Below are 27,544 nucleotides of genomic sequence, written 5' to 3' on the forward strand. Positions count from 1 at the left end.
AGTTTCTCACTTCAAGCAAAATAGCTTGCTTCATGAACCACATCTTCAGATACACACTGAGAAACCACACACACGTCACAGAAACACAGAAAGTTGCCTAGCTGTATGCAGAAGTGCTATATACCTACAGTCCTACTTTTTCTGCACAATAGCAGCATGTGCACAATAAAAAATATAAAGTACATGTTTTAAAAACTCATCAGAAACAGAATAGGCAGCCAAAAAGAATCGGCGAACTGCTCCTTTTCCTTTCACCATCTGTTTTTAGATCATAACCCCTTCAGCCAGAACTAGGTTTACGTGATGAATTATGTATTTTGCTTGAAAGTATTTTGCTTGAAACTCAGTCCTTCAGCCTCCATCTTCAGTTCAAATAAAAACTTTATTTCTGACCCATTGGCCATTTTCAAACGAGCTATTTTCAAAATTTAAGCCTGGGGACAGGTACCGTTAGCCAGTAGCCAGACTTGTTTACATTGTAATACATGTTGACATTAGACTGACCTGAATTTTACAAGCTGGCAACGATTAGGTAACAGTATATAATTAAACCTAAATATATAATTTAAGAAAGAAAACAAGATGTAATGTGGAAAGAATTACTAGTGGGTCAAGTTCAGGTGGCAAATTAGGATGTGCGTGGTACTGCTTACTATGTTTTCCTTTCAAATATGACCTGCCCTGCATTCTGTGTAATACAAGAGCTGTATTTTCTTTATTAAAAATTAAAAAAAAAATTGGTAGCTCTTCAACTGAACATGAAGTTTACACGTATTTCAACAAATGGCCAGGTGGACCCCTGAATACACAAACCTTGGCAATAATGATCGGCGTGACCCCGAAGTAGCTCCACAGCCCTTCAGGCCATTTGAACGGGGCCAGTATGGCCTTGTTCTTCTCCTACCCCTTCCTCAGGTTTGGCTGCACAACCCCACTGAGGCTGGAAACCTGCACGCCACAAAGCCAGTAGTGACAACCTTACGCTGCCCTGGAATCACAGCCTGAGAGACCACAGAAATACTGCACAACATTTTTCAACACCTTATGTCAAGGTAGAAAAACAGTAGCACGGGTTCCAGACACAACTTAGGGCTGAAGGGCCTCTGCCTCTGAGGAATTTGACCCGCAACGCCCTGGGAGTGTAGGGGTAACGGACTCCCGCCCCTCAAGGCGCCATGTTGGCACCTGCCCTCAGGGGCCTTTCCCCGCTGCCGGAAGCCTCCGCTATGGCGGGGAGGGGGCCGGGCAGACTACAGCTCCCGAAGGGCTGCGGGCGCCGAGGGACGGCGGCCTCGCTTCCTGCCCCGAGCAGGCCTGGCCCGCCCGACCATCTGCGGTGGGAGCCGATGGAGGGCGCCGAGGAGGAGCCGCTGGTGCAATGCCCCGTGTGCCTGCGGGAGCTGCCGGGCGCGGGCATCAACTCACACCTGGACCGGTGCTTGCAGAGCGGGGAGGGCGATGCGGAGCCGGGTTCGTCGCCGCCTTACAAGCGGCCGCGCCTCGCCGCCGCCGCGCCGGGCGAGCGGGAGGAGGCCCGCCCGGCCGCCGCCGGCCCCCCTGTCTTCTCCCTCTTCCATAAGGGTCGCGGCGGCGGGCAGAGCCCGGGAGCCCCCGGCAGGAGGAGCGAGGCGAGGCGGGAGGAGGCCGCCGTGAAGCCGGAGGACGGAGGCTCATCGGCGGCGGGCCGCGGGGGGAGCCTGGCGCAGAAGCTGGAGGGGAAGCCTCTGGCCGAGCAGCTGCGGCCGGACACGCTGGGGGATTACGTGGGGCAGGAGCGGGTGCTGGGAGCCCAGACCCTGCTGCGGTCCCTCCTGGAGTCCCACGAAATCCCCTCCCTCATTCTCTGGGGGCCACCGGGCTGCGGCAAGGTGAGTGGCGCCGCCGGGCCCCGCCGCCACTGCTATCGCTGCTGCTGCTGCTGCTGCTCCCGCCTGGCCCCGGCCTCCGCCCCGCCGGCGGGCGGCTCTTCCAGGCCCCGGGGGGGAGGCGAGTGGCGACCAGCGAGAGGCTGGCACCGAGCAGCTCGGGTTGGATGTGCAGGCCTTTCTCTGTTTCACCTGGCTTTTGAGGCTGACGAATTTCACGGGTGGTGCCTGTTTATTTTTCTGAACTCGCTGTTTTTTCCTGTCTTCTGTGACGTCCTGACGTTCTCAAGTTTTTGGGTTACCAAAGTGCAACTTGCCTCCTGAATAAAACGGAAGTCGCTCCCCCCCACCAACTCCACTCCCTGCAGCTTGCACTTTGTTTACACACGTCCGTGTTGGTTTCACATAGTTTAGATTTGGTAAACTCCAAAGGCGTTAACTAAAACACAGAAGCCGAGAAACTTAGCAACAAAACAGAATCTGTAAAAAATGTATAGGAAGTGGGTGAGATACTGGCAGATTACTAGTGTAGGGTTTGCTTTAGCTTACAAATTCTGGCCCCATCACACAAGGCAGCAGGAAAGGAACTAACTTGTGGCCAGGCAGTCATCCACCTTCAAGCAAACGCTCTGATCAGTCTTTGCCAGGATCTGGCTGCTGCATGCTGCTGTTCTGCCTCTTTTAAGATACCAGGGGAGACCATGGTGAATCCCAAAAGGCACTGTAATTACAGTACAACAGTGAAGGGATGTACAGCTGTAGTGTGGGAAGGGCCAAATGAATGCCTTAGGTAAGGTCAGGAGTGAGCAATCAAAGACCTTACCTTCATTTTGTCCTGCCCTGTATTCCAGGTGACAGGGGGAGATAGGCAAGCAAAATACATTATTATTTTTGCCACTCTAATGTGTGAACAGCACTAAGTTTTGCATATTATATATATAGATATATATATATATCAGAAAGCATGTGTGGGAAATATGGGATAGGGAAAGTAGTGACTAATGCATTAATGCTAGCAGAGAAGTTAAGGACAGAGCAGCAGCTTGCTTTTCTCAGCATACTTGCTTGAAGATAAAAAGATACTTCATATGTATGGTATTTGAATAATAATGCCAGTTAATCACAGTTAATAAGGAGCAAGTATGAGAATAATTGATAGATGAATACTGTTAGCAAGAATGCAACAAGTTGTTTAAGCTAGATAATGTACACCTAAAAACTTGAATACTTGAATAATTGCTATGTTCTTGAATAGTTGCTGTTCTTTAAAATAACAAGGTAGTGTCAGAAAGAGAGAGATCAAAGAAGATGAGGTAAAGAAGGGCTGTTTCTAAAAACTCATTAAAGGGGAGGTATATTGACTGAAGCAAAATGGTCAGAGAGAGAAGTGGAACTGAATTCTTTAGGAATCCACTTTACTGAATTAGTAACATGTTCAGTGCCCTGTTTCTATGTTTATTCATACTCTTCTGCCTTTTTATTTCTTGGTATCTGTCAATAGTGTCTGCTTGCCCTTTCTTGAAGCCCTTCTTCCTTAGAAAAAAATGCTATTACAATGGTAACAAAACAGAGGCTGCATACTCTCTGGAAGTCAGAACTGAGTTCAGAGGGCTTTGGGTTGTGGTCTGATGAGCACACCTTTTTGGCTATGCTTTTTCATGAGCTTGTGACAGCTTACACTTGTGTTTCAGGTCTTCTTTAGGAACCTTCTGTGGCGCTGAAACTGCTTTTGCATGACGGATGATCTGTTTTATGCTGTAATAACACTGCTTTCACTCTCCTTTCTCATGACCTGTCTTCCTCCCTGTATACATTATGTGGAGTTGTATTTAGTAAGCTCTCTTCTCACAAGATTTAAATTCCACTGCTCCTCAGTCATCACTGTGCCTTTTGCCCCATTTATCTGTTAGATTTTTCTGTCTCTAAGTACTTAAGCTGTTGGGTAGCTCTTATCCTCTCTAGGTTACTCCTTCTCAACAAACAGTTTTGAGCCTATGCTCTTTCAGCTAGGTTGTGATGGACCATTCATTCCTGGCTGACTGAGAAATTCCTGCTGCAAAAAGTTGAACTTTTCCCTTCACCCATGTTTATCAATATTTCTGGGACAGTGCTAGAGTATAGTTTCATCTCAGATCTTCCCCATAAATTGTGTTATTTGTCTCAGGTAAATGGCTGGAAGTTCTATCATGTACTTGGGCATTTTTTTATTAAATTTCTGTCCTTGCAGATTTAACATGCAGGACAAAATAGGCCCCCTAAAGATGGAAAACAAATTGCATACCTCATTCACTTACTGTTTGAGTTGTACATATATAACATATCTAAGAAAACATTTCCTGAGGAAGTAATCTGAAACAGGTGGAGGATGGACAGATGAAAAGTAAGCCTATTTCTCTTTTTATGTGAAGAATCACATAACTTAGTGCTTGAAACTTGACAGATGTTGTGAAAGAGAAACAAGTATTCTCCCTGCCTCAGGACATAGTAGGACTGATAATCAAAAGCTTTTTCTCGTTAAGTACAGTCTTTTTCAGTGCGAAAAATACTAAGAAATAAATGCATGTTATGTAGCTTTAAATATAACAAGCCCACATGCTAAACTCTGCTCATCAGAGAAAACAGCCTTACATTAGAGGGTAGGTACTAAAATAGGAGTATAATTAGATATGTTGGTCTAAATTCAGAAGTGCTGTGTAAGATGGTCATAGGCTCCTTAAACATCTTCACGTTCCTGCTACCCATGGAATCTGGTTATTGCAGCCTGTCTATGCTTTCTTCCAGTTCTTCAGCCAAATGCCATGCTAACCAATACTTCTTTTGAAAATGGTAGAGCAGGACTAAGTGAAAAAAAAAACCAAAACTGGAGATGGAGTTAATCCTTGGGGCCAAATTTCAAATTAATTTATGTACTTATCAGTCTGGACCTTTATGAGAAGTTGTAGTTCAAAAGATTTTTTTCTAAGAAAGAAGAGAAGAATCTTGGCTATGGAACTGCTATAAATGCAGTATTTCATATTGTAGGTCAAGAGTACTTTGGGAGAACTTTCATCATGAAAGTAATAAAGATAGATACCCAGGTAAAAATACATGTGCTTTGTGTTGCTCTGCCCAAGTTGATTTCAGCCCCAGCTGCACTTGAATGCTCAAGGAGGCACAATCGAAGTTGACAAGACAAAATCAGGGTACTCCTGTTGTGAATTTATTTTCTCTTGAGTTTTCATCTGTATTCTTATTTTAAGGGAGTGTGATCTTTGTACTTTTAATTTGTCATCCTAATTCCTTAGGAAGCCAAGGTGCTGTAGGTGAAAAGGCTTTGACTCTTTGTTTTTGTTTTTACTTTTGTCACTATCAAGTATTGAACACACGAACATATTTTTTGCTTTTAAGAAGCTGACCAGACACAAGCCAGAAGAGATGCCTCAAAGAGATGCCATGATTATTAACTTAGGAACATTTAGCTTGTTCATCCTGACTATGCAAATTTTTTAAAGCCTGTATGAATCCTACTGTAATCTGAGCACGCTGTACTGTGATTTATGAGACCTTAATGCAGGGATTTAGATTTTTGCTTGTCTGCCATGGGGCACCAATTTTAGTAAAGAGTTAGCAGGAGGACACAGCGTAACTTGAGCACTGAATAATTTTACTGACACAGATACGGTTTAAGCCTTATAAACCTGAACATTCTGTATTTAAATACAGTAAGCATTCCCTTTTAACGTTTGCTGTTTAACAAGAAAAAATGTAGGCAGCAAATGTCTGGAACTCGCTCCCTACAAAAGATAAGACAAAGAACATTCATGTGTGATTTTCTGGGGTCCATATGTGCAATCTAGCACTAAGGTAAAATATGCCATGTTGATATGAGTGCAAAATATTAAAAACCTCAGTAAGTGCTATTTGAAGTTTGTATTAAATCTCCACTGAGTTTATATTTTATTTCTAGGACTCCCTTGTATTTCTTTTCTTTGTATTTCAAGACTTTGCTATATGACACATTGAAGCACAGGAAGTCCAACTTAAAATATGTTGCTCCCCGCATATTTATCATCCTTTCCCTCTAGTGTTTTCTATTTTGTTAATTCAAGTGATTACCTAAATGGCTATTTAATTACTTGAGTATCTTTCATCTTCTCTTGATACGGCTTGGGGACTGATTTGAACCATTTGAAGTAATGAGTTCTTTGGTTGATTACTATGAGATTTTTAACTGCATGATGTCTTTTACAGTAGCATAGAGTGAAAGTCCAGAACCACTCTGAAAAATGAATTTGTCTTTGCAATTGCCTGGGAGAAGTCTTCAAATACAGTGTACTTGAGTTTGCTTATGCCAGTCTAAGTCAGGAATAACTTAGTGTAGTTCTCTAGGAAGAGAAAACTGGAAGAGAAAATACAATTGAATTTGTAAAGCAGATGGAATAGAAGGAGACAAATCTGGATGCAGCAAATGGAGGCACAGCTCCATTTCAGTAGACATTGTGCAGTGACCTTGCCTCTGTTTATGCTTGGTCTGATTTGGATTCTGGGAGTGTGGTGATCCACATGCTGTGGCTGTTGTTCAGTGACACTTTACTCCTGCAGTAGTCTCACAGTGGGCTATTTGGGGTGTGATGAACCAAACAAGATGGGTAAGAATAGCATCTGCCCTTACATAAATGCCAACTGCTGCCACTTCTGATTGCATTTATCTCTATAGGCAGTGTCCCCGGGGCCATATTCATCTGCTGTCCTGCGAGTTCCCTTCAAACACAGCCTGGCTTGTCTCCTGTGATGCAATGTGGTAGCTTGGTGTCAGCTCAGCAGTGTTGGGTGGGACAGACTTCAGCTTTTTAAGCTGCATCCAAGGATGCTAGCGCTGTTGGTGTCTCACTCAGGGCAGTGAAACAGAGCATGGCCTTTCCTAACTGCTTGTCAACCACAGTATGGCTGTGCTGCCCTCAAAAGGAGGGTTGAGGGTGAGGAGAGGCTGTTGATGACAACACCATGTAAGCAAAGATGTGGAAATCCTGGCCAGAATAAAGGAAGAGGCAAAAAGACAGGGAAAGTCATGGTCAGAAGACAGCAGAAAAAAGCAGGATGCCAGTTCAGAACTCTGATAACATAGCTTAGACCCTACAAGTCTATAGATGTAGCTAGCCTGTTGGGCTTGTGTTTTGCACTAGGCTGTCAGTCTTCTGTCATCCCTGCCGCAAACATAATTCACACTGTGGTTTGCGCTGAAACAAACTAGGGGAGTCATTTGGTGGAGAAGCTTAGATGCCAACTAGATTATCCCTGCTCAGGAATAATCCATGCTACGCTGCAGTCTATACACTAGTGCAGATCTGTGCCAGATCTGTTTGGTCACCTAAACGTGGCCTAGCAGACCATACAACCTTCCAGACTTCTTGGGAGAAGTACAGATGTTGGAAGAGCCCATCCAGGTGCAAGGAGAGCTCTTGCACCAGTGTGCTTCCATGAAGTGTAGTATAAATGTCAACTCCTCATGAAAGGGGCCATGAGGCTGGAACAGAATGACTGTGAGCTGTTCCGCACACCTTGCAAGAGCTCTCTGACGTGACTGCTGAACACAGTATAGATGTAATCGGAGAGACCATTTGTTTTCTGTGACTGACATCTAGAATAGCTGTTTTGCTAGATTTGTGCATTTTGAGAATAAATAAGGAAAGTCTCCATGAACAAGCAACCTTAGGCAGATCCCTAAACAAGGTCTACGTGATCTTCCACAAGAGTGAGGTAAGAATGACCTTAGGTTTCATAGTCCACTTCTTGACTATGATCTGAGCATAAATGCTAGTCTGTTCACAATTTTTTCAGTTTCACTTCTTGAAGAGAGCTGGGCAATACCACTCTTTATTCCTGGAAGGGGCTTTGGTGAGCTAATGCAGTGGACATAGTTCAATGGCCTGGTAAAGAGATGCAAAAATGAAAAGACCACCTTACTTCTAAGCAGGTGACGTTAGTAACAGAACATCAGCATCAATAGGATTGGCTTAATTTGTACTTGCTTTTTACTGCTTTCTTCCAGCCAGGGGTGTGAGGTTGCATTGACTGGTGGCAGCACAGAGAATAGGGAAGTACGTTACACTCAAAGAGGGTTGCCCTGCCAAGAAAACTTGTGGAAAATTCGTGTCTCCTGGTACAAACATCCAGTTAACCAAAACAGCAAATCTGGTTGACTAAAACTGCTCTGACAGTGAGAGGTGTGTGGACCCAAGCACAGTTTGTGGATTGCTTTTATTTCATCTATAACTCATGTCAAAGCCTGGAAGAACTGGTAGCATAGTTCCTGGGAGTGGGCTTGCGTGGCTATTTTTTTGTTTGGGTTTCTGTAAATCCCAGGTGGTTGCAGCCTTTGGGAAAGGATATTCTCTTTTGGGCTGACATGAAGAAATTTGCAGGACAGTGGAGGAGAGCTTTGGTAGTTAAGTGTTTGTTCTGCATGTAGTGGATCTGGAAATAAGTGACCAGAGGCTCAAGTTGAAAGTGCTACTCATTGGTTCATTAGTTTCTTGGTGGATATGTTTCCCCGTGTTTCAGAACAGCTCCTTATGGTGGTGCTTTTGTAGCCTGTCTAAACAGATAAGTCACTAATGTCTTGCAATTTTCAGCAAGAGATGATAGGTGTGAGTTTGGACAGTTTCATGGGATAATGGAAGAGAGGTGAGGATGAAAGGGGCAACGATATTGCACTGTGAGCTTTGTAAGGTGTAATTTTTAGTTATGTTAGCAAAAGGTTAGTTTGCAGGATCACTCCTGTTCTCATTGATGTAAATAACAATTTATGGGAAACAATATATCTGCTTCTCCCGATAAGGAAAAAACATGATCTAAAGAAGAAACACCTGTGTAATAAAAGGAGCAGAATATCAGCTTGTTTAAATTTCCTCTTTATGCTTGCTATGCTGCTTCTGATATGGATGTATCCATTCATATTAAATTGTCACATCAGTGTCACTATTTTAAAAGACTTATTTTCTAATGTAATGATCAAACTTCAGAATTTATTTCAGATAATGAGGGATATTCAGTGTATTTTCTTCTGCCTTATCAGATTTTATCTTCCATATCAGATTTTTAATTTTCTTCTTATCCCTCAAATACATTACCCCTGAATTTAGTGAGACAACTAGGGGTTTAGCATGCTAGTTGCAGTTCTTTTGTGCTTTCTTACAGTTCTTCTAACCTTCATACTTAGGCTACCCTGCTGAAGTTAAGACTCCACTGGTATATATGTGTCCTAGCTTATCACCTAATAGTAATAAACAGGGAGAAAACCGTAGCGTGTTACTGACTTTTGCTTGAGATGGTAGGAGGAAAAGCAGTGTAAAAAAATTGAGCTCATGGGAAATAATAGGCTTTCAGAGGAACAGGCAAAGTTTGACCTGTATGTGATGGGCTCCTAAATGGTTGATTGTGCAGCACAGAAAGAAGAAGCCATGAACATGCCTGTCCGTGTCAAACACTGCTTTTGAAAGACAATGTGTGTTATTCTTATTACAACCTTTGTTGACCCAGAAGTTGGCAGAGCAGGAGAAGTACATGTTGGCTGACAGCTGTGCAGCAGTTTTTAAGTAGATTCTTGGCCTAATAGTAACCTTCAAACAAATCTCTTCGTACTTTTTTTCCTAAATTAAGTGTAGAAATATGGACTCTTGTGCCTGTGTTTAAAAACAATTCCTTGCTTCTTTTTTTTAAACAACAAAACTCTCTGTGACCTGGTGAATGAGAGCCAGGATGCTGTATAAGCTACCAGTCCAAGGGGAGCTACAAGAAGAATAGCTACTAGTTTTGTTTTCTTTTTTTTTTTCTTTTCTCCATACCCCCCACCCCGCCACATTTTAGAGAAGGAGGAGGTACATTTTTCCTTTTTCATCCTCAAATTTGATGTATTGGGGGTTTCCATGCTTTCAGTGATTTTTAAGGCGTGGTTACATGCTCCAGAGGTACATTCTGAATCAAGGCCGTTTTGTAAGGAAACACCAACTTTGGTTTTACTTTGTTAGCTTAATTTCAAAGATAGTTTCACTTTTGGTTTTTGGTTTCACAGGTCTTCCTGATTTCTGTAGCCTTTGCTGCAAGCACTTTCCAGGGTGTCTTTCCAGTCTTGTCTTCTGCAGCAATACAAGGAGTCAAGGGGCTGGTGCTTTGAGCTCCAGGGAGTGAGAGGATCTACCACAGGATGTGAGGCTTGTATCAGGATGCGAAATGACATCTCTTATGAAGACAATCAGGAAGCCCTTACTAAAACTAAAGCAAGAATAAATAGTGATGCATCCTCTCCCTTAGCCCCCCTCCTTTCCCATCTTGGGCTAGTTGACATTTCGGGGACAAGGAGATCCATTAAAGAGATAAAGTAGTGCTGTTAGGGCAGTGAAGGAGATCCTGCCAACACCACTGGTAGCCATGTGGTAGGTGGCTGCTTCTGCAGCCTCCTTGCAAGAGGATCAGGTTGGCAGCACCTGCTGCTTTAACTTCAGTACTTGGAATATCTTCTGAAGCAGTTTTGTCAGCACCTGTTCCACTCCTCAGCTGCTGCGGCTCTCCTGTCTTCAGTCTCATTGGGCCCCTTCTTTAATAGAAGAGTGAGTTTGATGGAAGAATCACTTGCTTTTCTCTAGCAGTGCTTTCAAGTGGAGATACACTGTGCTTGGGACATGCAGATACATGTGCCTTTGCTAAGGGTTATGAAGGGAAGTCTGAAAATTGTGCCTGTGATGTGTTCAGGTGTAGTGAATTTCCCTGGGAGGTAGTACCAGAGGTTGCTTCTGTGCTTTGGTAGGTTCGGTGAAATTCCCTGTAAACAAACTCTGATTTGAAGGATTTACCTATAAGTAAAGAAAAATATCATAGCTGCTCACTAAAACCAGTCATCAGTTTGTTCAGTCAGCTGCCCTTTGTTTCCCTGGGCCGGCATTTGATTACTGTTGACTATTTAGATTTAAAGAGTTACATTTTCTTAAGTGTACATATAATTTTTCAGTACTAACATTCTCATGCTTTTGTAGAGAACTGCATTCTGATTAATTTCATTTTTATGTGCAGTGGAAATAGAAAAATACTTTAATTAAAAACATTGTAGGTTGTTGTTTCTTAAAAGTGGTTGCACTGTAAACTCTTCTGTCAGTGTCTTGGGGTAGTCCAGCTCTTTATCCATTAACATAGTCTACAAAATAGCTGCACAGCGAATTGCAGTCAGCTCATCTTCTGTGACTGAAATATGTTTGGTGAAGAGTTCTTCTTCCGTGGTAAAGGAGGCAGCTGTCATTGCTGACCTCAGTATTGAGACTGAATAGGTCTGGTACATAGAAGTGCAGGCATTAGAAATGCAACGGTGGAATTGGCAGCTACCTCTGGCAGGAAGTTTTTAAGTCCTCTGTGCTAGAATATCATGAACTAAAATACCTTACTCTGTAAACTGTCAACACTGTCCCTATGTCCACAATACACAGCTTTGTTCTTTACATATTTCCTTCAAATGAGTACCTTCTGTGTCCAAAATGATTTTTACAAAGCTTTCTCCTATTATTGTTTCAGACTACGCTGGCACACATCATAGCCAACAGCAGCAAAAAGAACGGCACGAGGTTTGTGACACTGTCGGCCACAAGTGCCAAGACAAATGATGTTCGAGATGTCATCAGCCAAGCCCAGAATGAAAAAAGACTCTTCAAGAGAAAAACCATCCTCTTTATTGATGAGATCCATCGTTTTAATAAATCTCAGCAGGTATTGTCCTACGCTGCTTTTTGAAAAAAGCCTTTGTCAGCACTTATGTAAAATTTCCCACTGTGCCTTAAGATCATAGCTTACTTTTGATTTTAATGTTGATGTTTTTAGTAGATTAGTTAGGGAGAAACATAAAAATTAAATTCCATAACTAGCTTCCAATCAATGATTAGTTATTGTGATAGAAAGATTTAAATAAAAGGCTGAGCTATACTTATAGTAGACTTGCGTGCCAGGCTTTGTATGATGTTTTTCTGAAATTTTATTTCTGCAAAGTCCTGTTAATAATGTTTGCTGCACATATCTTCATTTCAGCCTCCACCCTGGGGTAGCATTCTGCATTACCTTTAAAAAGGTCTGGAATGTGAATGTGCCTAGAGTGTGCGTGTTTTTTAATGTTTCATCTGCAAGAAAAGTAAGGCAAGGCATGGCATGGTACTTTGGGATAACACATTGTTGCAGCCGTCATTTGGGTGGGTTTTTTTTCCTTTTTCTTTTCCTAGTCATACCATGGAAAACTTGAATTTTGTACTACAAGTTACAATTTTTATATCGAACCATACACCAATTTTCCTGTAGTTTTCTGAGTCCTCTCACAGAATTATGTAGGGAATTGCAGCCCTGAAGGTTAATTCAAAAAGTATTTAGAAGTAGCCTCACTATTTGTTATATTTTATAACATATTTGATTTCATGACATTTACATTTGCTAGGCAATAAAATAAACTGAAAATCTGGAGATTTGTGACACTTTCTTTTCAGCTGGAACAGTCATTCTCAGTGCAAGCATGAGTTATTAAGGTGATCAGCCTGTAACATGCTATGTGCATGAAATGAAATCATGTAGATAGCTGAGCAGATGAGCTGCCTTGTCAGTGAGGTTATTTGTCATATCAACAGAGAACCTAAAGACTCACAAGACATGAAAAATGAAGCCTACTCACATGGGATGTTTCAGGTTGTCATTGATTGAGATCAGCTTTTTCTGCTTCCCCCCCATCCTCAGGACACGTTCCTTCCTCACGTCGAGTGTGGGACGGTGACCCTGATAGGAGCGACCACAGAAAACCCTTCCTTCCAAGTCAATGCCGCTCTTCTGAGCCGATGCCGGGTGATTGTCCTGGAGAAGCTCTCGGTTGAAGCGATGGAAGCGATTCTGATGCGGGCCGTCAGGTCCTTAGGAGTCCAGGTTTTGGGCCAGGGCAACCAGCACGGCAGCTCTGCAACTGGCAGCAGCAGTGAGAGCTCAGAGTGAGTACTTTATGGGCTGCAGGGTGTTAACGCACACAGCCTGAGGAATTGACTGCCTGCCAGGGAGAGAATGAAGCAGTTGGAGGGGTGGGAAGAGAAACCCTAGCCACTTCTGATAGTAAAGAAAAGAAGCGGCAGCATATGGCAGGGGTGAGGGGTGACAGGAGAGAGAGAATTCAAAGCACTGGCTCTCTGCATCCAAAACATAATCTCGCCGTCTGTATTACGAGATAGAGTTTTATACTTGGATCTGTAGCTCCTGACTCACCCTCCCAGGTTATTTAAATCCATTCTGCTGCTGAGGATTTGCTGTGGAAGCCTGTAACTGGGTGTTTGTCACACCCTAATGTGTGTTACTTCTTGCTACCAATTGTTAAAAGCATTGTGTTACCATTAAGTGGTGGGTGGGGCATACCCTCTTAAATTAATTTGGAAGTGCCTCACAAAAGTTTGTTGTTTTCTGAGGATTTTTTTTTTTAACAAGATCAAGGAGAATACTACTGTTCTTTAGTTGGAGGATAAGTGTTGTGGTGTATTTTATGGTATGCTGTGGGGAGGGGGGACTGTTGCTGTGAAGTGTTAATTTATGGTTTTAAGATAGACTTTGTTTTTCTCTGCTTCGTGTTGCCCAAGCCAGATAGTCACGTTAAAGTTTTGGAAGAAACAAGGTCCCAGTTTGTCCATAAGGGATGTTATCTGCCTTCTGAAGTGTCTGTCGGGCAGACAGGAATAATGCTTGGTACTATGCTGCTCTCATACAAATCATTACAGTTCCTTCATATGCTTGTCTATACTCCTAGTAATTTACAGAGTATTGACATGCTGATAATTGAGCAGGCATTCTGTATTCAATAAATGAGAGGGAATCCACTCTGTCCTTTAGCTTTATCACAGAATGTAAGCACTAGGAATTGCTAACCTGAGTGCTGAGGTCAGGGCAGGGAAGGAAAGCTATTAGGGTACCTTGCTTCATGATTTACTCTTTTGTAGCTTTTACACATTGTAGTAATGTGAATTTTAGAAGAGAGGGTAGTCCTGCATGTCAGCCTTAATGTAGTGGCACAGCTGTGATTGTGGCTACACCCTGATTGGGGTTCTGAGTCTTTCCTTTCTGTATGGGATTAAAGTACAAGGCATAGTTTCAGCTGCAGTTGTTTGGGTTTGGGTTTGGGTTTCTCTGTATCTGTAACTTTCCATTAGCTATGGATGATTTAAACAGCACGGTGTGGTGCTTAATCAAACTGAAAGAAGTCTGGCAGGCAGACTGTCAGACTAGCACAGTTTCAGAAACCTATCCATGGAGAGAGAGGACCTCGCTCCAAGGGACCCCACTAATGTGGGAGCCAACCATTTGAAAATGAAAATGGGGTGCAGAATTTAGGAGTGTTTGTTGCAGTTATGGGTTAAGTCTTTCTTGTCTTTCCTGCCGCTGTCTGTTTCTGGTCTGTAGTTGATACTTACTGTGGCTGATGAGTTTGGCTTTTTATAAGCCATCCTGTCCCTTACTGTGGTTCTGGTTTTAAAGGTCTCCTTATTAATTCCTTCTTCTTGCTTTCATACCATTTCTGCCCCTTCATTTCCTCTCCACCTGCTACTCTGCAGGAGCAGCTATGTCTTATCTTTTACCTCGTCACCTTCCCAGCAGGGCTGTTATTAGATGCAGGCAAGTAACAGTGTTCATGCTGGACTCAGGAATAAGTGAAAGTCGCCAATTGGAGTTGAATTGGTTGTTCACCTTTGTTCCAGAGTTGGAAAAGGAGCTGTAAGGCAGCATGTCCCCAAATGTGGGACATGCCTACCTTGAAAATGCTGCAGAGATCTGGCCAGAAGGCACAAGAAATGTGTATAGTTAATTTTGGATTTAATTTCTCTTGTGTGTCTCCCTTCCCAAACTACGGAAGTGTAGTGTGAAGTCCTGCATGTGCTGCTTGGCCTCGATTTATCAAATGGTCTTAATATCACATCACTTGTCTGAGATAATGTCTGTCCTAGATGAGATTCTGAAGATGAGAATGATTCTTTGTGGTCTCTCCTATTACCTTGAGGAATAAGGTGAGGGTAAATCTTCCTTAGCCTCTACAGGCATCTTCTGTGTACAACAAGAACGCAGCCATTGCAGACTGATTCAATAGGTTTTGTCATCTCTGCCTCCATGCAAGTGCAACAGTAGTCAAAGGAAAAGTGTGCTCTGTGCAAATTTATTTCCTTAAATTTTCTTGGTGGCTTTTTCTTATCTTGCCTCCACCATTGCTGCAAGTTTCTGAAAAGGTTAGGTCACCTGGCTTCTCTGTCATCCCACAGTGGCCTTTTTCTTGCTGCAAAGCTGAAACAGAACTAGGAGATGTTACCTACTTTGGTATCTTTTCCTTTGTTATGTCATCACACTCATAAAGCTTCTTTGACAGTTTTTGTATTAGTTACTGGATTTCTTTAGGATAAGATGTGCTTTGTGTTATATTTTCATCAACTTTCCTGCCATCAAATTGTGCCTATTAAAACCTGCAGTAAATTAAGCTGAAAGACTCGGGAATATGAAAGGAAGAAGCACACTTAAGAAGAAAAGTAAGGAGAAGTCAATGTTAAAGATGCTTCGTATTGCTGAAACTTTGCATGTGCTTTCTGCAGTTTATGCTGTCTCAGTAATGCACAAACTTCCAGGTGTACACTGATACGCTATACTTGTACTGTGTCAGTAAAGGAGGAAGTAAAATTCTTCTTCTCTTGGCTTTTTATTTTTATGATTTAAGTGCTGCCTTCATAGTGGTGTCTCTGCTTGAAGTCGGACAGTAAACTGGATGGTGGATTAATGTATTTGAAGGTAGATAGCACGGAAGGCGCACAGCTGAGGGAAACGAAAGGATCCCCGGTTTCCTGTTGGCAAGCCCAGACATCATGCAGTTCAGCTTGTTAGTGGCTGTGTTGCAAGTACTGACAGGTTTTGAATTCGCTGGTGTGTAAATCACAGTGTTGAAGATGGGCTTCCTTTGGGTCTTCAGTGTTCAATACCTTTTTGAAAATTATTCACTTTTTGGAATATCCATCCAATTTCCTTGCAGGAAATAGAGTTACTGGAATGAGAGGCAACATTCAAAGACAATGCTGTAAGACAGTGAGCAACGCATATCATGATACAGTATTTCAGATTAAGAACTGTATTTGCCTGTAAAAATGTTGCAATCTGTCAAGGAGTGAGTGTAGTGAGAGTAATTGCACTGAGAAAGTAAGAAAGTACTGATTGATATGTGAAAGAAGCAATGAGTACTTTATCTCATGTTCTACTCAATTATTTTTAAATCTTTCGTTGTAGAGGTTCTCCTTGCTTGGACTTCCTTATATCTACTCTGATGTTGTTTACACCCTCTTGTCATTGGATCAAATGCTATGGTGTTATACAGGCTTTATGGGTAGTTCATTATATGTTTCACATGGATTCTTGGCACAAACTGTCTTGAGGGTTTGGAGGTAAGAGTTGGAAGAAGGATTTATTATCCTGTAGTGGTAGTTTTCCATTCCTTAAGCTAGTATATCACCTTCAGCTCAGTGAGTGATGGATTCTGGAGTGTCCCTTTTGACTTGTTTATGTTTTTGTCTCCAAGTAGCATCGATTACAAGGTACCAACATTGAGCATTGGCATCCAGTGGATGTTCAGTGTTAATTTTGGAGAGTGCAAAATATGAGATTGCCCATCTGTAAGAGGATCAGGAGCTTGGGAAGAGGTCAGAAAGCATGGGAGTTACTCTGCCTTGCAGTTCTAGGGTGTGCAGAAGTCAGGTAAAGTGGAAGGCTGTAGGGCACTTGACCTTCTGAAGAGAGGATGGGCTTAAAAATGTAAAATACAAGTATATTTTGGAAGCCAAGGTACTGAAAGAATTTTGTCATCCTGATTTTGAAATTTGGCTTCTGCCTAGTGAACTTAAATCATCAAAAAATGGAATTTAACATTTTAATTCCTCAGAAAATATAACTGAATTCAGTTATTCTGAGTATAAAAGGTTAATATTTTGAAATACTGAGTGTGAATTGAGCTGAGATTATGGAACAGGGAAGCATTATGTTATTTTCATCAGTGATTTTCATCAATGTGCTATGCAAACAGCTTGTACGTGGATATTTTCTCCTTTTATTCTTGCTCTTTATAATGTCCTCCATGTCATGCTATTGTTGTACACATGGACTAATTGACCTAATACATGATACGTTATTTGGAGCGTAATTTCCATTACCAATATGTTATAACTTGGATTTCACCATGGAAGTGGGCAAGACCTTTGCTTATAACCAGGTTTTCTGTATTTCCTTGTGCATATTTGTTTCAGTTCCTGTAATGCCAGTTGCCTGTGTTGAGTCAGCAGAGCACTAAAGTCCTAGAGTGAAACTGAAGAGACAGGAATACGACTCTGCGTTATTGCCCAGCTTCTAATTAGCAAATACATGACAAAAGTGCTCTGAGGCCTCAACTTTTTTGGGACAGACTGTTCTTAGCTTCTTGCAAGAGTAATACCTGCCTTCGCATGCTCTCAACGCTTCCCCTCAACTTCCAGTCACTGAGTGCAGTTGTGGGTGTTGATGTGAGAAGGGCTCAAACACATGGTCTTTACAAACAGCCGGCAAAGAGCTTAATCCTTGCAGGTGAAACATTCTCTTTAGTCTGCCCTGCTAGTGTATCCAAAGTATTTGCTCAGTGGCAGCATATTTGTTTTGTTTCATCTTGATGGAGGTATTAGCAGCAGGACATTTGTGTGTAGTGCCTGCTGGATCTTGAAAAATAGCTTTTGCTTCCTTTGCTGCCTTCTTTCATTGCATATAGAAAAATTGGGTGCCCATCTGTTGTGCTGAGGGGTGAATGCTGCTCCCTGATTTTCCAGGAATTTGATGCATGAAATACTTGACTGAATAAGTCGCTGTGCTGTTACATTCTTCTGCTTCCCTGTTCAAACACAAAGAAGGTATTTGGAACACCTTGGAGGTGTTATTTGGGTTATTTGGGAGTGCCACTGTTATTTGGGAGTGCCACTGTTATTTGGGAGTGCCACCGTGTGTGTGTGTGTAGTTTTTGTTGTTTTTGTTGCTTTGGGTTTTTTTCTTCCTAGCTTTGTCAAATACATGAGAAATAAGGAGATGGAAATAAAAATATGACAAGATATCTATTTGTATATAGGTAGATTTATTTTTCCAACAGGATGTGATTCCTGCTGCCTACTCTCTGCAGAATGGGTTTTGGCCCTAGAAGACGTTTGTCAGCCTTCACTTGAGTGGTGTGGATTAAGATTGCAGATCTACAAGCTTTTGTCTCTCACACGAGAAGGCATGAGAAGGCTCAAATACTGACTGTTGAAGCTTTTCCAGCACCTCCTCTTTTTTTCTTTTGTGTAAGAAGGGCACAGTGGGTTTGCAAGGAGGAAGAGGAGGCAAGTAATGAAGATTAGTGGATACGTGTGTGTGGGAACCCTGGCATTGCCTTTTTATACACCACCGGTAATAACAGTAATAAATCTTTCTGGTGAATGAAGTGTAGGGCTGTTGTGAATCCTTAATTATTTGGCACGCAAGGGCTTCATAAGAAATGGCCTCTCATGCCAAGCTCGGTGTGTTAATCTCCACTGGTGACTTGATTTTCAGCCCAGTTAATAGAAATGGCTAAGTTAGGGCCATTGCTTAATATGCCATGCTTTAACTCCACTAGCTGCTGTTTCCAGATCAGATAATCTGTACCCTCTGCCTGGCAAACACCTTAGCCATTACCTTGTCTATGTAACTGAAGTTTGAGGGTGAAATCCTCAACAATATGCATGTGAAATGTGCAGAATTGAGTTGGTTTGCATGTGCGCTGATCGTGGGGACTGCAGCCCAGCAGATGAAAACCTGGAGAAAGAGCTTGAGGACTTTGTTACTTTCCCAGATTTTTCATAGATGCACTATGAGATCTCAAGAGATCCTCCACCTGTTGCTGCATTTCTCCACTCTTCCCATCTTGTTCATTTAGATTGTGTGTTCACTGAAATTCGGCCTTTTTTGTGTGTTTGTGTAGTCCTGGCACACTTAGAGTAGTACATGGCAAGAACAGTGACTTGCATGTACTGGGATGCCTTTTCTTTCTAGTAAGATATTTTTTGTAACCCAGTGACTAAGTTGTAATACCTGTTACCATTTTAAAAAAAAGAATGTAGGATGCGTATATGCTTTACAATGTAAACAGTCCTTCCAATTGTTGCTTTTTAAAGAACATCTGATAGCAGCTCTTCCTGTTGGTAGTTAGTTCAAAACCTTATGCTAATGACTTTATACCTCACTATATTCTCTCGTGTGCATTTGGATAACTTCCTACCTTTTAATTGTCCTTCCAACAAGGAATATGAAGTGCTAGCTATGAAATGCTGATGGAGTAAAGCCTTGTAAAGTTAAACTGGTTGTGCCAGAATTGTGCTCTGGCAAAATCCTAAGCCTAGTTTCCATTGAACTTGGTGAGATAAGGAAAAATAAGGGGGTTACATACATGAGAGCTCCTGCCCTACCTTTTTCGTGTGCAATTGTATTTAACACGCATTGGGGCAGGAGGAAGAGGTGTCGGGTCCCACAGTGTTCTCCCAGGCTCTGCAATGCTTAATCATGGCAGAATGAGTTAAGAACTAAACCTTAACCCAGCTGCCTCTCAACAGGCTTTGTGAAGAAATGCCATCTCTAGCATAATACGCAAGGAGGGGAGCGTGATGAGGGCTAACAGTGTATTGGTTCTTCTCTTGCAGATTCCCAGTATACATAGAGGAGAAAGCTCTAAATGCCTTAGCCTACCTTTGCGACGGTGATGCAAGGACTGGACTAAATGGACTCCAGTTAGCGGTTCAGGCCAGGTTAGCAGTGGGGAAGACCACTCCTTTGAATATTACCAAAGGTGGCTCTGCAGATGGCATCCTAATAACAGAAGAGCATGTAAAGGAAGGGCTCCAGCGATCTCACATCCTGTATGACAGAGCAGGTGAGTGAGTACCTGATACAGTTTCTGAGATGCAGCGTTTTCAAGAGCTGATAGCCTCTATAATTTCTGTTTCTCCCCCCACTTTCATACCAACTGCTCTGGTGAAGCAGTGGTTGTACTGAAATTTGGCCTAAAAATTACTTTTCCTTTACAGTGTAGCAGGCTCACACAGAAATTCTTCTAAACTAGATTTCCTCTTACCACTTAGGAAGTGTAGGCTGGCTGAAAGATGTATTTGCTGCCCTGCATACAATTGCATGGTGAAATTATTTGTTATTTAAGGTTATTAGAATATTGTCTTCTAGGAGGGTTGCAATGTAAAGAGGGAGAAATAATTTGATTAGGAGATTTATTCTTGGAGGATTGGAAATCTTCCATTGTGCTTCAACTCCTTTGGAAGTCTTGGAAGTGCTCACATTCGCAACAATATGTTATGTCAGAACCTGAGCAGTTTGCTTTATTTAGGGAGTTGCTTTTTAAGGTAATGAATTTTGTAGCTAGCTTAGGACAGTTCACATAAATCTAATTGCATTTAAGGCTTCCTAATGTGATAACCACTCTTGCCAAATTTGTGACTTGGCAATATTAGGCATCACAGTAATTGGCCACTATACCATTTTACATGAGAGGATTAAAAATCAAGAGAGTATTAGCGATTAGGTGAATCCCCTTGAACGCATACTTGAGTTCTTCAGCAATACTTCAATCACTGTGCAGTATAGTGTCAAATGATTATGCCAAGCAGTATTTTGGAGAACTGATTTTCATTCTGACACTGTATCTGGTATAGAATCATAGAATCATTAGGGTTGGAAGGGACCTTTACAGGTATCTAGTCCACCCCCTCTGCAAGGAGCAGGGACATCTTCAACTCGATCAGGTTGCTCAGAGCCTCATCCGGTATGCTCAATTAACTGTCACTACTCAAAACCTGTAATGAGAGATTTCGTGAGGTTGTTTGAAACTTATATGCCTGCTTGCAGCCTTCTTGTTACAAAGAGGAAATGATGACTCATTGTCAGGAAAAAGTCAGCTGGGCAGATATCGATATGATGGCAGCTGAAAAGTGGAGAGTAGGCAGGGTGAGGGAGGAGAAAAAATTTACGGGATTTTTGGCGGGAGGAAGTCGATTAAGAGGGAGCAGAAAATCTGACCAGTTCACTGGTGTGAGTCTCTTGCATTGTGGAGGTACCTTGTGTGTTTGCTGTCGCCTTGTGGCCACTACCACACAGAACTCTTGGCGGTGGCCATCGCTCCCAGCCCTCCTATGCCTATTTGCTCCCTTACAGGTGGATGGAGTGCCTCTTTCTGAGGCTTACTAAGTAGCACGTGTCAGCCCCTTCTCGGTGGCAGAAATCCTTCAAGCTCTATGTAGCGGGTTGGGTTTTTTTGTCAGAGATTGTCAGAGAAGGGCGAGAGCAGTGAAAATTCTGTTTTTCTTGATAGGATGAATGCCAAAGAGCCTGCCACAGATTCTGTCACAATAGCAAGTCGCCTGAGTACATGCCTTTACAAAATTTCTCTCTTCTGTTGAGCAGTCTGTGTCTCAGTTGACCATTTTTGTCTGAAGTAGAGATTCCTGGTTATCTTTTTATGTACAAAGGGGTTGTGCATAGAGGCTGCTGTATCAATAAAGACACTTTTGTAGCATGTTTTAGCAAATACTTTTTGAATTGCAGTTCTTGTGATGGAATCTACAATCTTCGAATAAAGTGCTTCAGCCTTATAAAGTGAAAAGACATGACACCTTTAGTCATGATAGCAGCAGCATACATTTGAGTGTAGTGTGTTAATGTAGAAAGTATCCAGTAATTGAGTAGTGTTCAGAGTTGTGTAAATACGGAATTTTTATTTTACATATTTTTTTTTTCTCACCTTCAGCAAAAATTGGCAAATATATGTGGTTGGGCATTCTTTTTTGTCCTCTCATCAAGTAATCTAGGAAGGAAATTATTATTAATCCAGTTGTTAGGCTGTTGTTCTGATCTGTGTGCAGATAGATAATCTGTGCATTTTAGCTGGAAGGACAAAGAAACAGCTCTATTCAAATTTCACTGCCAGCAGCTGTCCTTGCAGTGTGAGCAGAAACAAACTATTTAGTCATATTTTAGCTTTCAATTGCATTTTTTTAAATTTCAACTTTTGGAGAAAATTATGCAGCAACCAAGTTAATTCAAATTAACTGCAGATGGACAAAGACTAGATTTTTAAGATAGAGTTGTATTGTCTCTTCTTCCTCTTATGTAGTGTGTCTCACTGCTAACACTGATTTAATAGCAAATACCAAAGAAAAATATCAGAATAATTGCATGATTTTAAGTCATTATCTATATGGTAACATAGCTTCATTTATGGTAAAGGCTGGGAATGTGTTAAACTGAATATACTTTATTCTGTAATATGGAACACAGTTGTTTCTTCCTCTTCTATGGAGAAGGTATCTCATGCCATAATGTTTTTTGCCAGCTTTATTGTTTTCTGCTGGATGGGAATGAGAAGTCTTTTTACTCATGCTGTCTTTCTAGTCTTTCTTCCAAGACTTTCTTCTGTCCTTCATCAGTGAGCAATTGATGTTTACCTTTGGTTAAGACAGACAGGAAGTAATATGAGATAGGGACTGTTGTTTTACTTTTGCCCTCTACCTTACAAATAAGGTAGAGGGCAAATTAATTATGGTCAGTGAATAAGGTCTTTTCCCTGTATTCTACCAATAAGACTTTAGCTAAATTAACAGGGGCTCAAAACTGGGGATCAACAAGATTTATGCATCTGTATACATTAGACACCCTAGTCCTCCACAAAGTCTCCTGTGCAGTGTCTTGTTTCTCTTAGGAAGGGTATCTGCCTTTGTAGGAACTGCATAGAGTAAATGTATTTTGATTCCAAGAGAGTTTTGATTTCAAGAGGCATCCAGGATGCAGAACAGCAATGATAGATAGGGTTGTATGTGTCTATCTCTCAACTGAATTCGTAAGACCAGAATCTATATATTAGCTAACCAACCTGAGAGACAGAGCAAATAAATAAAGGTCAGAAAAACTTCTGTCTAATTTCTTAAAACTGCTTCTAGTATTTCACATAGAAAATATATAAACTGTATTTTTTAAAAAGAAACATATAACCTTTTTGTCCAATGCTTGTAACTGTATTTTGCTTTTAATTGAAACTGCATTTAAAGTACAACTGCACAGTTTTTCTGAAGAAGTCCAAGTCTGGTGTATAAGTATTGTCATTGTGTTGATGACTCAGTCAGCAACATTAATCTGGTGAGGAAGGAAATAAAGGGAGAAAACTGTCCCCTTTCTCAGCCACGTGCTCTGAAATACCTCACAGATATGTATCTCTAGTCCCAAACTATCCGGTGGATTCCGTCTGCCTCTCCAGCTGGTATCCCCAAGTCCAGCACTTTACAGTAGCCTCAACAGTGTATAAAAGCACTCCAGCAAAAAACCTGGGTGAGCGCAACTTCTGGAGATGCATAAAGGCCATCTTCCTTACTCTTAAGAGACCAAGAGACGCCTCTTCCAGGAGGACAATGTGAGTTCAGCTGCTTGGGTTTATTGCTAGTAACTCAAGTATTCTGATGGGGCACAGACACGCTGTTTGTGTTGGCATGAGTGATGACTGCATACCACAGGGCTCTTTGTGTGGAGTCCTATCGAAAATAGCTGTCTGCCAGCCTGCATAAGCTGGCAGTTCACGCCTTGAATTCCCCACAGAACCACACCGCAGTGTGACCAGCGATGCGGGAAGATGGACCCAGTTTCTCACCAGGGAAGTAGAGGTCTTGCTGGCTTTGAAAGAAGCAATTGCAGCAGCATGGGGCCTTTGGTTTTCAAATTCATGAGTGCAGCCTTTTGTTTTCCATTGCCTACAAGCAACGGTGACGTGTTCTGATACAGCCCTGGGGCTGTAAATCCTTTTAGCGGTAGGAAGAAGAGAAATATTAACAGATGGCTGTGCATGCAGCCAGTTGCCTTTATAATACACACTTAGCTGTGAGCCAAGGAATGCCAGGCACTTCAAAAATAAAAAAGGCAGATTATGTGGAAAATCTAATAACAATATTGCAGCAAAATACTCTTACAAGTTTGATTAAAAGAAATGCATAGGAATCAAAACCAGCTGCACAGAGAAAAATTGCAAGCAGGAAGGGTCTCATGCAGTGTTTGTAATGTTAACCATCTATTTTTAACTGTAGCCCTAAAAGATCTGTGGAATGGCTTTGTTTGTCTTTGGAGTCCTTATCTAATCTTACATTAAACTTAAATGTTAAAAGAAATTTTCTCGTAATTCATTCAGTCGTCCCACTCCTATTTAACAGTCTGGCATTTCACCTTTTGTTTGTGGCTTTTTTGTTTCAACTGCTTACGGTTTTCAGGACCCTTCCAGTAGTGCAAGTGTCCACAACTGAACTCAACATTTCTTAGGGGTTTGCCAGGATTGTGTGCTGCGATCCTGTTTCCTCCAGATTGTGTAATGTGCCATCATTGTATATCCACAGCAGTGTTTGCTGTTTTCCCCTATATAATACACCAAACTCATGCTTGATTTACTGCACACTTCATTTTCAAGTTTTAGTTTATGTGAAATTTCTGTTTCTAAAGTATCACTAGCATACAGTACTGGATTTCTCTGATTCTTCTGTTGTCTTCTCAGAGCTGTATGCATGTCCAAAACCAATGGTCAGTGGTTTGTATGTGCTCATCCTTTACTCTTTATCAATTAGGAAATATTTTTATAGAGTCATCTTCCTAACTGCTTAAAATATCCCTATTTTTTTTTCTTTTGAAGGAAAGGTCATTAGGGTACCAGAAACAAATTGTTTGCCTTGCAGTGTTTTAAAAAGACCTCTCCTTTTCATCTGCAGTTGCTCTGTTATGCTCATGTAGTTAGTGTAATGATCCATGTGGCAAAGCATGAAGGTGTTGAAAACATTGATGAACACCATAATTACATATATGTAAAAAGAGCTTGAAAAAGCACATTATGTTTACCTCCTGTGATCAAGTAAAATATATTCCATTCCCTTAAGTGCATTTAACTTAATTTCCTCCTAACAGCTTTTTGTATCTCTTCTCCTCCATTCTAAATAGGAGAAGAACATTATAATTGCATCTCTGCCCTGCATAAGTCAATGAGAGGCTCAGATGAAAACGCTTCCCTTTACTGGCTTGCTCGAATGCTTGAAGGTGGTGAGGATCCACTGTATGTGGCAAGGAGGCTGGTGAGGTTTGCAAGTGAAGATATAGGTCAGTATTTGCAGTATTTCATGTTGGAATATTATGTTGGATGAAGATCTGCCAGGCTTCTGGTTTCCAAGAATCGGCACTCAAGAAGAAACCAGCGCCAAAACTGCTTTATGCAAAATAGATACAGAATAATGAAATGCTCCATGTCCAACAAAAATTGTATGTGCAGGCATAGACCTACATGTGGTGTCATTGTGAGGATTATCTATTGTAGGGGAAAGAAAGTTTTTTAAGGTCAGGTTTTGGCTGTGTATTAATATGGATTCTTTTAAAGTCTGGTGATTGTAGGTTACCAGTAAACTTGTGTGACCGAGAATGTGCATTTCAGGGATGTCTGGTTTTTTAATGACTGTGGAAGGTGAATGCCTACTCTGACTTGCAAATTTCAGATTTTATAGCTGGCTTCCTAGTTGTAAGACATCTTGATTGACATAGCCAAAGTAACAGATGCAGCAACACTTTTAGCACGTGTGGTGCGTGGAGAGTCTTAAGATCTGGGGAAGCTATGTCTATATAGCAGTATTTCCCCATTTCTTTCTCACTTCCAAAAAGTAAGCAAATCATACGCTGGCAGCTCCTGCTCAGCCTGCCACCATGTGGCAAGAGATTCAGACTGTAAATCATACCCAAGATTTAGACCTGTCTTTTATGTGAGGGGGGCAGAAGGAGGAAGGCTGTGGACTGAGGGAGTACACCTTATGTACAGCGAAGTGTTGTATCAGAAGTTCCAACATCTGAGAAAGCAACTTTGAAATGTGCATGGATAATCTTCTCTCCCACGGGAGGGGAAAAATAAGAAAGGAAAAAAAGAGAGGATTACAACCAAAGAAAGCTAACTTTAACCTCCTTTTATCTGATATCTTTTTGTAGGGCTGGCAGATCCTCTGGCTTTAACGCAAGCAGTTGCTGCTTACCAAGGCTGTCACTTTATTGGAATGCCAGAATGTGAGGTAAAGACTTCCTTAATTCATTAATTCAGTGATTTGAAAGTACTACAACTTGTAAAACCTCCTTGTAATTATAAAAAGAAACAGAGCTTACAAAGAAAAGACAAGTTTAGTTATTTGTTCATTTGGCACACTCCTTCTCTGACAAGTAAGCAACCATTATAGCTCTTAAAATAGATTATGTAGTTTGAAATAAAATTCCCTGCATATTTATTATTAAAATGTGTTATGTGAACTAACGTCATTTTACTCTGTCCAATTTTTTTCCTCTGTTATAAATAAAATTACATGCTTTGTGATATTCACTACCAGAAAAGAATAGCTAATTTAAAGCATCAAAGAACTGTGTTGCTACATAATAATATTCATATTGCAGCAGTAGGCAGAGGTCAGTTTGAAACATAGTCCCTGTCATACTACACAAACAACCTGAATAACAGACCTGTTCCCCAAGAGCTAAAAAGAAACCATTTAACATTCTCCATTTTCTTCTTTCCAGGTCATTCTAGCACAATGTGTAGTGTACTTTGCCAGAGCACCAAAGTCGATAGAGGTATACAAGGCGTATGGCAATGTCAAAGAATGTCTGAGAATGCACACGGGACCTCTGCCGCCTGTTCCGCTGCACCTGAGAAATGCCCCAACAAGACTCATGAAGAACTTGGGCTATGGTAAAGGCTATAAATATAACCCCATGTACAAGGAACCTGTAGAGCAGGACTATCTACCGGAAGAGTTGAAAGGAACAGACTTCTTCAAGGAACGAAAAACGTGACCACCTTGCTTGGAATGGGGTTTAATTTTGACTCATACGTTTGTACTGGGATGGAAATTCTCCTTACAGTTTCAGTCATCTGTTACTGTGGTTGAACGTATTAAACCACTGAACCTTTCAGATACTTCTTTACTGCTGTTATTCTGAAGATGTTTTGTAAAGAATTGCAGTTAGGCAGTGTAGAAATGCAAAAATAAGCTTTGTCAGTATAGTGCTGTCACCCTGGTTCAAATTAAATGGAGAAGAAATGAGACACTTCTATTTCTGACTCTTGCTGTGAGACAAGGAATATTATTGTGCTGCTTTTTAAAATCAATTTCTATTTCAAATTTTGAGAATGTTTGTTTTCCAGAAAAATAGTAAACTGTACTCCTCCACACTAAAATACAGTGAACAAAATATAATTCCAGTGTAATTCTTCCTCTCATTATGTTCCAGAAACCAATTTTGTACAACAACGTTTATTAAACAAATAAAGTTGTTAAAAAATAGTGTCTATACATTGGTTTAAATATTCTTATCATGGTGGTATGGTTTTGAAAGTTTGAGGTTCCTTTAACTTTATCATCTCTACTTTCCAGAGCAACTTTAAATCATTTTGGAAGTAGAATCATAATGAAAATAGCTGAATTATGTTAGGTTTTGAAGTTGTATCACTTAAAATTTTTATTGTGTGATGATGTTTGGGGGGGTACTTGTGGAAAGTCTCCTGGTAGCAAAGTGTGCTTATTTATTTCCAGTTGTGCTTCAGG

The 27,544-nt window shown here is 41.3% G+C and overlaps 2 protein-coding genes across 2 annotated transcripts in view; one reads left to right on the forward strand and one right to left on the reverse strand.

Annotated features, from left to right (window-relative positions):
• Positions 1–12,633, reverse strand: part of MYLK4 (myosin light chain kinase family member 4) — an 84,702-nt gene extending 72,069 nt beyond the window's left edge. The window contains exon 1 of the mRNA XM_086740299.1: positions 12,538–12,633. Within this exon, the coding sequence (XP_086596425.1) occupies positions 12,538–12,593 (56 nt within the window). The 5' untranslated portion in view covers positions 12,594–12,633. The remainder of the gene's footprint in view (positions 1–12,537) is intronic.
• WRNIP1 (WRN helicase interacting protein 1) lies at positions 1,317–27,292 on the forward strand. The gene is made up of 7 exons (XM_086740300.1): positions 1,317–1,868; positions 11,403–11,594; positions 12,600–12,844; positions 19,589–19,818; positions 24,915–25,070; positions 25,941–26,020; positions 26,517–27,292. Exons 1-7 carry the CDS (start codon positions 1,347–1,349, stop codon positions 26,790–26,792), a joined length of 1,701 nt encoding a protein of 566 aa, XP_086596426.1. The 5' UTR covers positions 1,317–1,346; the 3' UTR covers positions 26,793–27,292.
• The last annotated feature ends 252 nt before the right edge of the window (positions 27,293–27,544 follow it).

Source organism: Chlamydotis macqueenii, chromosome 2 (genome assembly GCF_036417535.1).
Source record: "Chlamydotis macqueenii isolate bChlMac1 chromosome 2, bChlMac1.mat, whole genome shotgun sequence".
Lineage (NCBI taxonomy): Eukaryota > Metazoa > Chordata > Aves > Otidiformes > Otididae > Chlamydotis > Chlamydotis macqueenii.

What these genes read in the sequence shown, in the direction of transcription:
- WRNIP1 (XM_086740300.1), top strand. Translation starts at nt 1,347, where the DNA reads ATGGAGGGCGCCGAGGAGGAGCCGCTGGTGCAATGCCCCGTGTGCCTG. An exon ending in GGCCACCGGGCTGCGGCAAG is followed by an intron (nt 1,869 to 11,402) that starts GTGAGTGGCGCC and finishes TTATTGTTTCAG; the next exon opens with ACTACGCTGGCACACATCAT. An exon ending in AGCAGCAGTGAGAGCTCAGA is followed by an intron (nt 12,845 to 19,588) that starts GTGAGTACTTTA and finishes CTTCTCTTGCAG; the next exon opens with ATTCCCAGTATACATAGAGG.